Source organism: Hemitrygon akajei, chromosome 9 (assembly GCF_048418815.1).
Source record: "Hemitrygon akajei chromosome 9, sHemAka1.3, whole genome shotgun sequence".
Lineage (NCBI taxonomy): Eukaryota > Metazoa > Chordata > Chondrichthyes > Myliobatiformes > Dasyatidae > Hemitrygon > Hemitrygon akajei.
In genome coordinates this window covers 80408334-80424485 of record NC_133132.1, presented here as the reverse complement: position 1 = coordinate 80424485, position 16152 = coordinate 80408334, and the positions used below count along the sequence as shown (strand labels likewise).

At 38.5% G+C, this 16152-nt stretch overlaps 1 protein-coding gene across 2 annotated transcripts in view; it reads left to right on the top strand.

The window, feature by feature from the left end:
• sh3bgrl2 (SH3 domain binding glutamate-rich protein like 2) overlaps nucleotides 1-11516 on the top strand; it is a 108721-nt gene extending 97205 nt beyond the window's left edge. Inside the window, exons 4-5 of one of the 2 annotated variants that reach the window (XR_012100258.1) lie at nucleotides 1633-1918; nucleotides 9459-11516. Coding sequence is in view for 1 of the 2 variants with exons in the window: in XM_073056435.1 (XP_072912536.1) it covers nucleotides 1633-1647 (15 nt within the window). In the remaining variant the exon portion in view is untranslated. Of the gene's footprint in view, nucleotides 1-1632 lie in introns of both variants that reach the window. The other variant, XM_073056435.1, reaches the window with a different exon arrangement.
• Nucleotides 11517-16152: the final 4636 nt, after the last annotated feature.

Here is a 16152-nt window from a genome sequence, read left to right as displayed (position 1 = left end):
TTCCTGTTAACTGCCATTTGTTAATTACATTACAAAATGAGGAAATGGTTGCCTGAAAATGCTTTGCTATCTTCTTATAACCTTCTCCTGCTTTGTGGGCATCATTTCTTTTAATTTTCAAAGTGCTAGGCAGCTGCTTAGAGGAGCCCATGGCTGCTGATTGTTGGGACAAGGTTTGAGGAGTCAGGGTATTTTTATAAAGCTTTGAAATTTGCATCACCTGGCCTTTCCTAACGATGACTGTGAATAAGTCATAGCCCTAACAAGCTAATTAAGGTTTGAGACCTTGGTAAAAGTTATCTGAGAGCTCAAATCTCTTGAGGTGCCCAAACTTTTGCATGGTGCTCCTTTCCTTTTTTTTATTCTAAAATTGTACAAATCAAAAATAATACACTAATCTTGCTTAAAATGTTGAAAAGAATGTTTCATCTTTAACTTTATGACTTTTGGAGTTCAGTTTATCTTCTACTCACTTAACTATTTACAGTAACAGGAATTTATCCTGTTGTAGAAGCCATCCATAGTAGTGAAACACCCACATATATTTGGTATGTGAGAAATGTGATTATGCCTGCTTGGGCAAGTTTTTAAAATCAACAATATGTACATTCTAGGCTTGGGCAATGCACATGGAATAAAAATTTAGAAAGGCTTCCCTGCTAAATTTGCTGCTTTGCTCTGGTCTATGAAATGCATTTTGTAACACAAGTAGCACTAAAGTAACTCCATTTTGTAACAGTGATCACTAGGAAAACAAATATAAAAAGGTACCAGTAAGTGCTGTAGTTTATTGAATTACTGTACATTAGATCAGTTAACAGATGCATTTTCTCTGCAGTCTTTTGCTTAAGGCTGCAGGGAAATTTATGTTGTGTCTGGTCACTTGGGCAGAGGAGTGGCAAATGGAATTTAAGCAAGACTGGTGAGATGATCCATTTGGGGAGGTGCAATGGGGCATGTAGTGTATCGGGACCTGGGAATGTAGATCCAGAGATCTGTAATGGTTGGAGGCAGGCCTTTAAAATGGCACGGAATGTTGTTCTTCGTTGGTGGAGATACAGAATATAATGAATGGTGGGTGGAATTATGCTAGAATTTAATATTAGTTTGACTAGAATCCAAGTACCACATACACTTCCAGTCAGCACATGACAGGAAAGATTAGATGAGATTACAGAAGTGACTTAAGGGTATTGCCAGGAGACTAGAAACATAAGTATAAGGAGAAAAATATTAGGCAGGGGAGTTTCCTTTCAACAGAGATTGCTGAAGGAAGTCTTAATTAAAGTGTATAAAGTTGAGGTGACTAACTAAAGGGAAGGAATATTTCCCTTAGCAGATAGTTGAAAAACATGAGTAATAGATTTAAGGTGGAGGAATTAAATGGAAAGGAAAAGAAAAAACTGAATTTACCCAGAGGGTGCTAGGGATCTGGAGCTCACTCGCCATAAAGGCAGATAATTGTATCACATCATATTTAATATTTGAATGTGCATTTGAAGATACATGACCTGGTGGTGGAGAGTGGGATTACACAAACTCTTTTTCAGCTTGTACAGATGTAATGGGTCAAAAGGCCTCCTGTACTATGTGATACTGTGTACTTAATCTGTTGTTCTGTTTTCTTCATAGGACTCTGAACCATAGTTCCTTGAAGACCCACCTGTACCCCAAATGGTTTGCCTTGTGTAGAGCTGCCTCTCAGCTTGGCTATTCTTTATTGGAACACTTCAGCACAGTAAATGCCTTGTGTTATGTCGTTGACCATTGCTCTATATCCCAGCTTATCACAATAAAACCTCTTTGCTGTAACGGCTTTAAGAAGAAAAGAATCATTGGTCCTGTCTACGCTACACGAAACAGTCAAGTTGGTGACAAAACTGGATAGATCCTGGTTGCTGCTTGCTGTCTTGCCTTAGTGAGTGAATTTAGGTTCATCTGAGCAGTGTTGTATCGGTGTTCTGCCTTCGCCAACACCATAGTTGCTCCACCACGGGTTAATGTCAATAGTGCAACGTTTATATAAGGACATCTCCTCTCTACGACATGCATATAGCCATTAGTGGTGATTAACAGAAGAATAAAAAGATTTTTGTAGATGAATACCTACTGAAAGGGATCAACTTTGTAAAACACTGGCTACTGGAGGAACTCAGCTGGACTATTCATTGTCGGAACACCTCAGCACTTAAGTGTTACGTTGTCAACCATTGCTGAACTGGAGGCAAGGGGGTAGTTGACATTTTGGGTCATTAGACCCAGTGTAGGGTGTAGACCCAAAAATGTCAACTATCACTTTGCATCCACAGATGCTGCCTGGCTCACTGAGTTCCCCCAGCAGTTTGTTCCTTTTTTTCCTGAAGAGATCTGGTGTTTTATGTCTCTTTATGAAAATACATCATACAAAAGGCTGGAGAGTTTTGAGGAACTGCTGCTGTTATTTCAATCTCTACTGTGCAGAAAGCATGCTGAGATCATTACTGGAGCAATGCCATTATTATAATGCTAGCAAAGGCACAATACTATATCATGTGACCTGGTAGGGATGTATTAAAGGCTTTTTGATTTTGCTGAGATATCTATTTGCCAAACATTTCTTACTGTGTTTTTGTATGCACTTTCCAACATATCATTAGCTATTAATAGTTCTTCCCAGAATTTTTGTCAACAGCAAGTCATATTTAATGCAGATAAGGGAGTATGATACATCTTGCAGAGGCAGACCCATTAACTTAGTAATTACTTATTTCTGTCTCTGGTTATACCCCTTAAAAATTATATCAAGGCCCCACAGATATCATGGGTATAAAGCAGGAGGAGGAATATTTGACTATGTGACATCACGAGGAACAGCTTAAAAGTCTCATTGTCAAACACTGTCCTTCACCAAATATGTTTTACAGCATCATAAAGGTTGAATCCTCAAGGACCACATCAGTCATTTCATCTGATGGGTGGGAAACAGCACAATGGGAAAAATCTAGAATGGGTTAAAATTATTCTGCCTAGTCATGGATCTGCATTTACTGACCAAAAAAGTAGTAATGTTTGCAAGAGATGTCTGATTGGTTTATCAAATGTGGATTAAATAAACATGAAGCTGGGAGAAACAGGGTGATACCATGGATAAGTTGTATTCTAAGGATTATTTTGTCAACATATAACAAATCCTGTGATTGCTTGCTGGGCTCAGTGTGTTAGGGACCTTAGAGTTAATTGTGTTTACTTGGTGTAACATGAGTTTAGGTTTTCTCCCAACCAAAGCTATTGTCTTCCATTCCAGCCATGAACCCTATTGCCTTGCAATTCCCCCTTCCCTGTCCAAAACAAAGAAGATTACTCTCAGCTTCAGTGTCGTATATGATTGCCAAATGGGACTTGGGTCAAATATAGTACAGGTCTTGAAGACTACTTATTTTTACCTGAACCTCCCTATCCTCAGTTTAGCTAAAGCTGAAAGCCTTGTCCATCTGTTCTTTTAGCCACTAAGTCTATCAATTGCACTGTTGAATACTTATGACTAAGCATCCACTGTTCTCAAAACAAGGAGTAGATAAGATATTTGCCGCCCTTTGATAGAAAATAGGTATTGTTTCTGTTTTTTATCTCATTCTTTACCCAGAGACCAGGCTTCCAGTTTCAGACTCTTCATTCAGGGAAAACATACTTTAAACTTCTAGCCAATCACCCACTAATGCTTCAGTGAAAGCATCTTGTGTATTTCTAAACTCCAGTGAATAAACATCCATTCATTGTCTTCTCACTGAGTAAACCAATGTGCACTACAAGGTAGCATGCCTTCCTTTGCTTTGGAGACTAGAACAGTGCTGCAGATGTACAGGTACAACAAGATTCCCTTTCTCTTCTACTTGAAACAACAACCCACGTCCAATAAAAGCCAATATAACACTTGTCTCCATAATTGCTGGCTGAACAAAATTTTGTAGATTTATTTGCACCTCACAATTTATTCACTCTCTCCTTTTTTAAAAAAATCCCTTTTTCCATTCTTCTGACCAGAGGGAATAATGAAATGCTTTTTCACTTAATGCTCTATTTGCCACCTTACTAAATCACTTAAACTGCCATTATCTTTAAAGTCTTTCATTCTGTATCACTTAGTAAAGGTAAATTGTTCCAACAATTAAAGAACACAATAGGTAACTTCGTTTCTATAAGTTTTTAAGTATCTCCAGCTATATTGTAATGGTTGCCAATTTGTGCCAGAAACTAGCTTTCAAAGTCACTCAGCTATGTAAAACATGATCAAAAGCACTAGACAAGTTGACATGTTTGACCTTCTGGCCAAAACTGTGTGTTTAAAAAAAATCCCACATATGGTACATAATCATTTCACAAGATTTCAGAATCAGACATTTTGACAACAATCTAGTTAATATTATATAGATAGTTGTACCAAATATCAACATGCTGCATGCATCTGGGTGCACCCATGTCTTGCTCATCTTGTAACTCATTATTCACTACTCCTCATGCACATGTTCTTGACTGGTTCTGGTAGACAAGGTGTGATGTATTGAAAAATGCCTGTCGTGTTTCTTTTCAAATCAAATAGTCATTTATAATTTCAATGTGTACGTTTGAACTTTGCTGTAAACATGAACATTATCTTGATGAGTTACCAGAGGTGCATCTTTATTTTAATGGCCATCTGGACTAGGTCACATTAATTCTTCTGTTGCGTATACCGCATGTGCTATAAGTCTGTGCCGTTTGGATATTGATAAAACCTGAAGAATGCCTTGTGTATGATGCAGATGACTTGCCACATAAAGTTTTTAGTCAAATAGCCTAACTCTCTCTGGTAAAGAGATTGTAAATTATTCTGATGTGATGACATTCTGTGGTGGTTGGGATGCAGCAGCCCTCTTGACAACTGGACAACCAATACAAAATCTCGGCAGCTAAGGTGCTGTAGATTTCAAATGCCATTTTGTAGAGGTATGATTTTCTAGCCAAATCTGTGCCATCAATGTGAAAATTGCAATGTAACTGGAAACTTCATTTTCGAGGAGCATTGCTGCCTCATGGCTCAATCGTGATCTCTAGCAATACCTGTATGAAGTTTTTTTTAAACCTTCCTAGTGACCACATGGCTTTCTGCTGAGTGATGCTGTTTCCCCTAGTGTCTCAAAGGCACATAGGTAGACTAATTGGCAGTTAAATCAACGCTAGTGTAGGTAAGTGGAATGAGGGAATTGATGAGTAATGAGCAGATTCTGGTTGTAAGGAGACAAGTGGAGGCATGGGGCTGATTGATATGCTCTGAGAAGTGCCATTGACCCATGGATTAAATGGCCTCCTTAGTTTGAGGAATTAAAAAAAATTGTATTGCAGTCTGGTTAAATTTTTCTCACAAATTTTTCAGTTAAAGCTACATTAATAAAAAATGTAGTGAGCTGTCTTTTTTTAAACAATGCTCGCAGATGCTCAGAATAATCATTTGATCAATAAGACTGGGTAAGCTTGACTTTATACAATACTGAGAAACAATGGATGTTATCAAGACCTGCATAAAGCAGACTGCTTAGTCAGAAAGATATTTTTAAAATGTGATGAAAACAAAATGATCTCCACTGACTGGAGAACATGTGCACACGACTATTCAGCTGCTTAAAGTGTTTACAGGTTCTGAAGAGAACTGCTGCACACACATTGGAATTAAAATTTGCTGAGCAAGCAAGTGTAGAAATACTCAGGCTATTTATTATTTAAACTACTAGCCAAACAGATTATGAGCTTCTGGCATTACTCATAGATTTTACCTTTCTGAAACATATAGTCCAGTAAAAATTGGTTTTTGAGTTCAATAAAGGTGGGGAAAAGTGACTTTTTTTTGCCAAAGGCACATAGTATTGAAATGATTCCTCTCCCTCCTTAATATTTGTATTTGCTGTAAAGTGTTTTCACAATCGCAGTTCATTACTTGAGCATTACAGAGAAGAGTGCATTTACAAAATAAATGATTAATTTTTGATTCACTTTAGTAGTGTAGTAGAGTAGTGTACATATTAAAAGGTACATTGCAGTTTATTTTGCAAGCATTTCTCATGCCCCCACAGACTAAAAAATTCAATCACCCTCTTGAAGCAACAGATTTAAAATTATAGGAACAAATTCTGTGTGGAGCAAGATGGTTCATGCACTACTTCAAGTGTGTATGAGTCAGCTGTGGAATGAAACACATCAGTTACGAAATTGAGGACTGAAACCTGTAATTTGCAGAAGTTTCCCTTTAGGCTTTGAATTTAGCTTTTGAATGATTTTATTCTGATGAAATGTGTTCTGAAAATTTACGGCTTTCAGTTTATGCTTAATTAATTTTTCACATTATGCGTCTTTGAGATTGTACATTGTCATAATTTGAAATGTTTGTATATTTGCACATTTAGATATTTATACAAATCAATTGAACAACTATTGTTTCATTGAGATATTGACAGAGAAAAGATTTGGACATTGAATATATAATCCCAGCTATCTGATCTCTGATTTTCTGGGAAATCTGATGGTTGCACATTACTGAGGGGAAATTCTCGACTGCCTTGGAATTGGCAGTCACTTGCACTCTAGATTATGTTTTTTTCTCCTATATGGTAAAGTAGACTAGTTTCCAGCTCTTTGAAATGGTCCAAGAGATGAAAGGACCTCTCCCAGTGCCCTTCCAATTGCACTAACAGAACTATTCTAACTGCCCTAACCATGGGGCTGATAAATCACAAACATGAGAAAATCTTCAGATGCTGGAAATCCAAAGCAACAGACACAAACTGCTGGAGGAACTCAGCAAGCCAGGCAGCATTGATGGAAAAGAGTAAACAGTCAATGTTTCCAGCTAAGACTCTTAATCTGTCCTGATGCAGGGTCTCGGCCCAAAACATCGATTCTGTACTCTTTTCCATAGATGCTGCCTGGCCTGCTGAGCTCCTCCAGCATATTGTGTGTTTTGAGGGACTATTACATATGGTGTCTAAATTGAATGTTCATGAATATGTTGATGTTCACTACTGTAATTCAGGACCTATTTAAAAAAAATTCTTGACCACAGGCACAGATGCACACTTAATAAACCATTAAAAACTTTGATACTAATAAAACAAAGGCCATTACTTACCTTTCTCCTATTACCAGACTTCCTCCATTTCATTTCACTGAACTTACTATTCTGGCAGCAGTTTTCCCAGTCCAAGACTCGACCTGCTGAGCACAGGTGTTCAGCACTTTACTGGTCTTGCAGAAGATTTGCAACTGAGCTGTGTGCGTTAGGTATACCAACATTAATGAGCCCAAATTACTTTGTTGATCATGTAGAACATAGAACAGTACAGCACAGGGCCTTTGGTCCATGACATTTGACCTATTCCAAGCTCAGTCTAATGGATCCCTCTAGTATAGCCCTCCATTTTTCTTTCATCAATGTGCCAATCTATGAATCTCTCAAATGTCCCTACTGTACCAACCTCTAGCAGTGTGTTGCATGCATTCACCACTATGTGTGTTTAAAAAAAAAACACCTACTTCTGATATTCCCCAAATCACCTTAAAACTATGCCATCTCCTATTAGCCATTTCTACCCTGGAAAAAAAGATGCTGGTTGCCCATGCTTTCAATACTTCTTATACACCTCTGTCAATTCTCCTTGCATCCTTTTTCACTCCAAAGAGAAAAGCCCTAGCTTGTTCAACCTTTCCTCATAAAAGATGCTCTCTAATTCAGGCAGCATACTGATAAATTGTCTGCACCCTCTCTAAAGCTTTCACATCCTTCCCATAATGAGGTAACTGGAACTGAACGCTCCAAGTGTGGTCTGAGTGTTTTACTGTATTCTATTCCACATGTCTCCATCTGTGGAAATATTACTTTTTGTATCTTGTATGTTCTAACGGATCCTTTCTCAATCCAATATCATTTAACATAGAAGTTAATTGTCAAACTAAGCTAAGTGTTAGCATTCCTTGTAAACAATGGGTTCCTACTGGATTTTGTTCCAGATGGTAAAAAGCTTTTCTTGCTCAGCTTTGCCTCCCACATACTCAATTGTCCCAAAGAGTTGACAAAGGCACTTCCATCCAGAGTATGATGAATCAATTAATCTTTATTTAACTCTCAGCCCACCAGTGCATTGTTGGTTTTATGAGCTTATAAAGTTGAGCTTCAACCCTATTTAATATCTCCTTGGAACATCGGATATTATAACAGAGGACACATACCAATATGCAAATCATTTTCCTTTTTGTAGTTCTTTTGTAGTGAAAGAGTACGCTTTAAATGGAGAGATACTCCTTGTATCAACACAGCTTACTGCAATGCTTCCTTGCAACAATGAAGCCATTATGATTATTTAATAATGACTTACAACTTCCTGTGTATTTCCACCCACAGATACACAATTGGGCACAATTACAAGTTACTTTAGGCAAGAAATAGAAGCACAATAAATCAGTATGTCTGAAACAATTGTGTTTTATTAATTCTCTATTTAATTCCCCAGACTGAATATATCTCTGCCTCTAATGATGGCCAAATTGTAGAGTTTTTTTAATGTTTGGAGAGTTTCTTGCAATTCTGAGTGTTAGGGGAAGACTTTCCATTATATGGATTTATGATGCAGTGGAAGTCCATTTTTCTACTCTATCTGTTAAGACCAGGAGTTGTGGAATTGTGTGAATATAGCAGGTGTTAATTCAAAAGAGCACCAGTCTTCAGTTCATTACTATAATAAAGGCATTAATCCAGTTTCAAATTATGCGGACAGAGCATTGGCTCACAGTAGGAGACTGGCTGCTCAAGAGATCTGGTTGGAAACCTGACAAGACTATGAGGCCTTCACATCTGCCAAATACAAGATAATGGGGATAGATTCGTTAGTCTGCATCAAACCAGGAATCTGACGCCTTCAGCTAAGCTATTTTGCATATTGTTATAGGGATCAAGGAAGCTTCCCAACTAGCTCACCAAACCTAGTTATCAGCATATTTGCCCTTAATACCAATAACTTGTATATTAGTGTACACAACACTGTTGGGTGCCAGGATTCTCAGTCCTCAGGCGGTTTTAGATCATCCATGTAAATTACATTGTCTCAGAAAAAGTGTTTAAACATTCAGTGTGCAACCATTGCAAATTTGATGGAACCATTTGTCAGACACAAAATACAAAAATAAACACTATCATTATAGCTACTGAAATACTGAAATAGCTGCTAAAACATGATGTACTTTGAGATGAGGAGACCCTACAAAGAGGGTCTTCAGGAGAATGTCAGCTTGTCTTGTTGAAGAATGACCGTTTATAAGAACTAGCTTAAGTCTCTGAGTGACTCAGTTCAGCAGTCTGAGTTTCTTTTAATCAGTTCTCACTGTGATGGATGCTCAATTTTCTTTTTCAAAGTTCAAAGTAAATTTATTATCTTTTTCTTTTGAATACGTTTTTCTAGAGCTTCATATGATCACGGGGATTAGGAGCAGGATAGATCATTTCATCTTTCTGGCCTGCATTTCTATTCACTATGACTATGACTTACCATCCACTTCAGTGCTCTGCTGTTTCCTTCTACCTACATCAATATAGAACATAAAATTTGTTCTCAGGCTGCCAGTTCAAATGGCATTACATTTCAGAAGAAAAGCTTGATGTGCATCTGCGTCTATGTTCTGTGTTCAATTCAAGCTCATTTCTACCCTGCTGTGTCTATTAAAATTCAACAGAGGTTAACCTATTTTATACTGAACTCAGTATTTACATATATTTCTGTTATGCAGATTTCCATTAATTTCCTTCCATTTTATGGTGTCTATAAACTTGTGAGTTTGGCAGGAAATTGTAGGGCAATTTTACAGAGGCTAAACAGGCATGCAAAAAGATAGCGATTTTATTGTTCCACAACAGGAAACTTGCAGTGCAACTGATGCCCTATAACTGATTTAATAAAGTAAACGTACAGTTTATCCAACAAATTTCATGTGTTCTTTATGCATTGATGAGTCTGTTCAAATGTGATCTAGCTCAATGGTAAGAAAAGGTTTGGTGCTAAGAATTTCACTGCATTATTTTACATAGTTATTGAAGCTCTGGTAACTAGTCCCTGTCCTATTTAAACTAGGTTGCTGGAAACATTTTAGTCCTGCATTAAATAATAAAATTTATTTTTATTTGTGTCCTACTGATGTTAATGTAGTTTCTTGTTCTAAATGTTGAATACAAGAGTTTACATTGCGTGTGATTTTTTTTCTGTCTTCAAATTATGTAAAGTAATTGTGAAACTGTTGGCACAGTCCTTGTGTAATGTATACTATTGAAATAAACATGTATTACTCAGAACAATACTAAGTGTTAAAGTGGCATTACGTCTAGGTCATAGAATCGTAGAACATCTAGTCCATGCCAAACAATTATTCTGCCCAGTCCCATTATCCTGCACCCAGACCCTAGCCCTCCAGACCTCTCCCAACCATGTACTTATCCAAACTTTTCATAGATGCTGAAATTGAACCTGCATCCACCACTTCCACGAAAATTCCACAGTCACACCACAGTAAATGGTGGCCTTATTAACAATGTCCATATTCCTTAAATTAAGTGTGCATAAAATGGGTACACTGTTTATCTGACAGAGATAGCAGATGCTTTTCTCATGCAGCCAAACGTATTTAGGTATGTTCTGTTGGGCATTTGTTTCGATATGGTCTCCAACGTCAAGTTTTCTGAACTTCTGTGGTATAGTTTCTAATACTGTAGACCTCTTTTGAAAAATTACCTCTCTGCCCTAATCAGACAAGGTGGTAAAGACCTTTGCTTTGTTTGTTCCTATTGTAGACCATCTGCCCTGAAAGTGAAGAGAGACGGTCTCTGTCTCTTATAGTCAGCGTATACAATCATCTAAGAACATTATGTGCTTGTTAACGGTTTGAAGAATATGGTTGGAATGTCATGGTGCAACAGCTGACAGCATGAAGTAATTTAGGGGTAACTAGTTCTTGCTACAGCATGTGGACATAAGAAACTGCAGATGCTGGAATCTGGTGCAGTCTAGATGAAGGGTTTTTACCCAAAACATTGCCTGCTTTTTGAAAGCCTTTAAATTGGAAAAATAAGGGAAGAAAACTGTTGATGCTGGAATCCGGAACAAAAACAAATTATGTTGAAAGAGCTCAGTCTGTGGACAGCATCTATGGAAAGAGAAGCCAGTCAGTATCTGTAGCCAGGGACTCTTCCTCAGAACTGCAAGAAGAGTGAAGGTTTACAGTTTTTATAATATACAGATGAGGAGGAGTGAGGTGCAACACAAAAGACTATATAGAGATTAGGGGATAAAGGACACAAGACATTCTGCTGGCACTGGAAGTCTGGAGTTACACATACAAAATGCTGGAGGTATTCAGCAGGTCAGGCAGCATCTATGGAGAGGAATAAAGAGCAAGAACCTTCATCACAATGTGCCTATTGGAATTGATTTTCATTACCATATATACTGAGACTGTTGTAAATTTAATATTTCAGTAATATTTGAATAATTCATGCCAGCATGTTATTTGTGTGCATGCGCCTCACTTAAAGTAAAAACAAAGAAACACCTTTATCTCCTGGCTCTTTGTTTTCCTTTCCATTAGTTTTTCTGTTTTACAGTCACAAAACATAATAGTGGTGACGAGATTTTTATAATGAACCAGAGATGATTACCTACCTGTTGAAGCTTTGCATTTAGAATCAAAATCATTGTTGATTGCAGAATGCTTTAGGTTTCATTAGTGGAATCAAAAAGGGAGAGTCCATCTCAGCTGAACTGAAGAGATTGCCTGAGCATTGTCAGTGTAGTGGTGGGCTTAGTGATGCACTGAGTTCGGTTTTGTGAAATCTTGAAGAAAGCATTCAAAAACAGCTCCTAACTGAAGCACAACTCATGTTTAAAAGAACAGTTGAAACTGCTGTATTAATGGAAACAGCAAAGATACAAATGAGTTGCAGTCGGGAATGAAAGTGAGTGTGAACAAAATTCCAATGCTCAGTAGAAACTGGCTGGCTGAACAAATTGTGCTACATTGTGACAGGGGCTCAGACACACCAGACCAACGTAGGTTTAAAGGCAAAACTTGAAGAAAATGCAACAAAGTAGGACATAAACAAAGAGTATATTGGGCAGACATATGAACAGCACAGGGTAGAGAAAAGGATAGAAGTCAAACTACAGTTTCAAAATTAGTACAAATTGCATGCTGTTGAGGAAGAATTTGATAATAATGAGAGTGACACAGGACTAAGTAGCCTTGGGATTTACATTGTGAAAACTAACCAGAACCAATTAATATGGCTTACACCAGAATGAACGGTAAATTAAAATGGAATTGGACACTCACTCAGTCATTCCACAAAATGAGATTGAACAGCCTTTCAAAGATACTGAAGATATCCAACTAAGAAATTATACTGGAGAAAAGTTATCTCCTGTGGGAATGGCATTTGTAACTGAAATACAACAACTAACAAGCCCTATTGTACATGAGGGCCAGCTTTGTGGAGATGTGAATGGTTGAGACAACTACAACTTTATTGGAGATGCCAAATCCTCTGCAATAAAGTCAAATGAAAGGTAATTAAGAAATATACTGGATGATGCCACAGCCATGTTCAAGGATGGCACTGGAAAACTCAAACATATTAAGGGTAAAATTGTGTTAAATGAAAATGCCACACTTAAGTTTTACAAAGCCCATCCAGTTCCTTATCCCATCTGTAATAAAGTAGCTGGTGAAGGAATGGAGGTTGAAGGAATTCTTTCTAAGTTTGAGTGAAGTCCCTGGGCAACACCATCATCACAGAAGCCAAGAAGAATGGGTCTGTCAGGATCTTTGGTGATTTTAAGGTCTCCATCAACCCGATACTAAAATTAGATCAATACTCTCTGCCCAGGATAGGGGATATGTTTGCTAACCTTTCTGGAGGGAAACACTTCAGCAAAATGAACTTAGCTGAGGCCTACCTACAGATTGAGATGGAAGAGTCCAAAGCATTTCTCACTATTAACACTCACAAAGGACTTTATCGCTATAATCGGCTTATTTTTGGAGTAGCACCTGCAGCTGCACCCTGGCAGAAAGCCACAGACCAGGTGATACAAGGTTGTCCTGGCACTCAGTGCTACCTGGATGACATCATTGTTACCGGTAAGGATGACAAGGAACATCTCCAAAACCTCAAGACAGTGTTCAAAAGATTAGAAGAGCACAACTCTATAAATGTGAATCAAGAATTGCTTACAGTGGTCACACCATCGACGCACAAGGATTACAAAAGTGTGCTGAGAAAATTCAAGCAGTGTTGGATGACCCAAGGATGAAGGACATCTCACAGTTGCGATCCTTTTTTCAGGATTTTTGGGTTATTACAACAGGTTCCTGCCAAACCAGGCTACTGTGCTCCACCCCCTGAACTCATTACTACAAATCGGAAAGAAATGGCAATGGACAAAGCTGTGTGAGGTGGCTTTCCAAAAGGCAACATCAGACACTGTACTCACACAGTATGATCCACATCATCCAGAGAAACTTGCCATGCACTGTTCAGAATGCCAACATGTCCAGAAGGAAGGTGTTTAGAGCAGTCAGAACCCCTTCCTGCAGACCCAGAGTAAACCTCTACAACCATTATGGAGAAGGACCCTGAATCTGAGATTGTTTCACAGCCGCAAGTCTCACCTGTCAAACAGAGAGATTCCCTTTGTCAGGAAAGAGTTAGCGTACAATTAAATCTTTAGGCCTGAATCTAAAGATTTTGAAGCTGATCAACAAGCTTCAGAACCTATGGGTTTGTACCTGCCTCTGTGTTCATCACGATCATGAATCTCTTTGGAAGTTTGGATTAATCTTACTTTGTTTCAATGCAGTCTCTATTGTCTACTTTTTGTCAATCTGGAGATGAGGCAACTTGGTTGCTTACAAAAACGTTAAATGTAAAGAGTTATTAAAGAAACATTTCATTATCAAACAGCCTGGAAATATTTTTCAAGCTACAATGCCAACGCATATAATTATTTAAAAATCTGTCATTTAATTAATACAAAGGAAAGGATCTCTATCTCAGAAATTCCAGTTGAATCTGTACATGTTCAAACACATGCAGGCCTCACCCACTTCATTTCTGTGGGAAAGCATGGGTTGACCAAACATTCAAATACAATTACTACACTCAGGGCATGTTTAGACAAACACTTTAATAGGCCAAGGCTGAGAAGGATACAGTCCTGATCCGGGTTAATAGTATTGTAGATGAGCAAAAAGGTTGGATTGGGCATGGAGGGAGGTAAGGTGTACTGTATAACTATAAGATACTGGGTGGACTGACTAACAAAGATAGACTAGGAAAAGATTTGGCGTTCAGATTGTGCTTTCAATGATGCTGACTATCAAGGAGGTAGGTGAATGGGGGGCATTCTTGGTGGTGGGAGGTCCATGTATTGTATTACCTAGTGACGGAGAGCTAAAAGTAGATGATCATGGTGCAGAAGGTGAACAGCCATCACTATACACGTCACGACAACGTCATTGCTAAGCCAAAATAGAATCAGAAACATTGGACACCAAAGATTTTGCTTCCTGAAGACTTGCAGGTGGATCTTGTGGATTTTGGACTGCTGATCACGAAAATCACCATGAAATTTCCCTATCACACACTTTTTTTATTGAATCCCTTATATTTATTACAATTTAGCATTCAACACCATAATTCCATCCAGGCTCGACAAGAAGCTGAGAGACTTAGGCCTTCACCCTGCCGTGTGTAGCTGGATCCTGGAATTCCTGTCAAGTCACTGGCAGGTGTTAAGAGTGGGTTTCCTCACCTCTGCCCCTCAACACAGGTGCCCCTCAGGGCTGTGCTTCGTCTTGCACAGGAGACAAAGCCCTCTCCTTTAATCTCTGTATACCCATGACTGCATCGCCACCCACTGCTCCAGTCTGCTAATTAAATTTGCTGATGTCACTACACTGATGGGCTTAATCTCAACTAATAATGAGGCAGTATACAGAGAGGAAGTCATTACCCTGATACAGTGGTGTCAAGAAAACAGCCTTTCTCTCAATGTCGCAAAAACAAAGGAGCTGGTTGTGGATTACAGGAGACAGGCTAACCCCGATGGGCATCGATGGATCTGGGATTGAGAGGGTAAACAGCTCAGCATGAACATCACTGAGGATCTCATGTGGTCTGTATATACTGGTTCTGTGGTTAAAAAAAAGCACAACAGTGCCTCCTTCTCCTCAGATGGTTGAAGAAGTTTGATATGCGCACCCCCCACCCCCCAAATTCTAAGAACCTTCTATAGGGGCATAATTGGGAGCACCTTGAGGGGTTGCATCACTGCCTGCTATGGGAATTGTACCTCCCTCAATCGCAGGACTCTACAGTGAGTGGTGCGGGCAGCCCAGCGCATCTGTAGATGTGAACTTCCCACTCTTCAGGACATTTACAAAGACAGGTGTGTAAAAAGGGCCCGAAGGATCATTGGGGACACGTCCCCCCAATCACAAACTATTCCAGCTGCTACCATCCAGGAAATAGCACCGCAGCATATAAGCCATGACCAACAGGCTCCAGGACAGCTTCTTCCACCAGGCCATCAGACTGCTTAATTCATGCTGACACTACTGTATTTCTATGTTATATTGACTATCCTGTTGTATGTATTTTTTATAAATTACTATAATTACAAATTGCACATTTGAACAGAGACGTAATGTAAGATTTTTACTCCTTATGTATTGGAAGGATGCAAGTAATAAAGTCAATTCAATTCAGAATTTAAGTCAATTAAAATGTTGCCCAGAATGTAAGCTTAAATGTTTCTATCTTGTCCAGGCATGCTCTGGGTTTCCAGCTATGACCCACAACAATGGTGTCTTTTTATTGATTCTTCAATTTTAAGCCTGAAAGCTGTGCAGCTACACAATAGCAGTGTCCACCCTTCAATATCAATCGGCTGTACAGTACACATGAAAGAAAACTACCAAAATTTGGAAGTCTATCTAAAGGAGAGACTATCTAAAATATTTCCTAGTATAGACAACTATTGCGATAGATGTAAAACTGAAGTAACTGCTTTGTCACATATGTTCTGGTCATGTTCTTCATTAAAATTG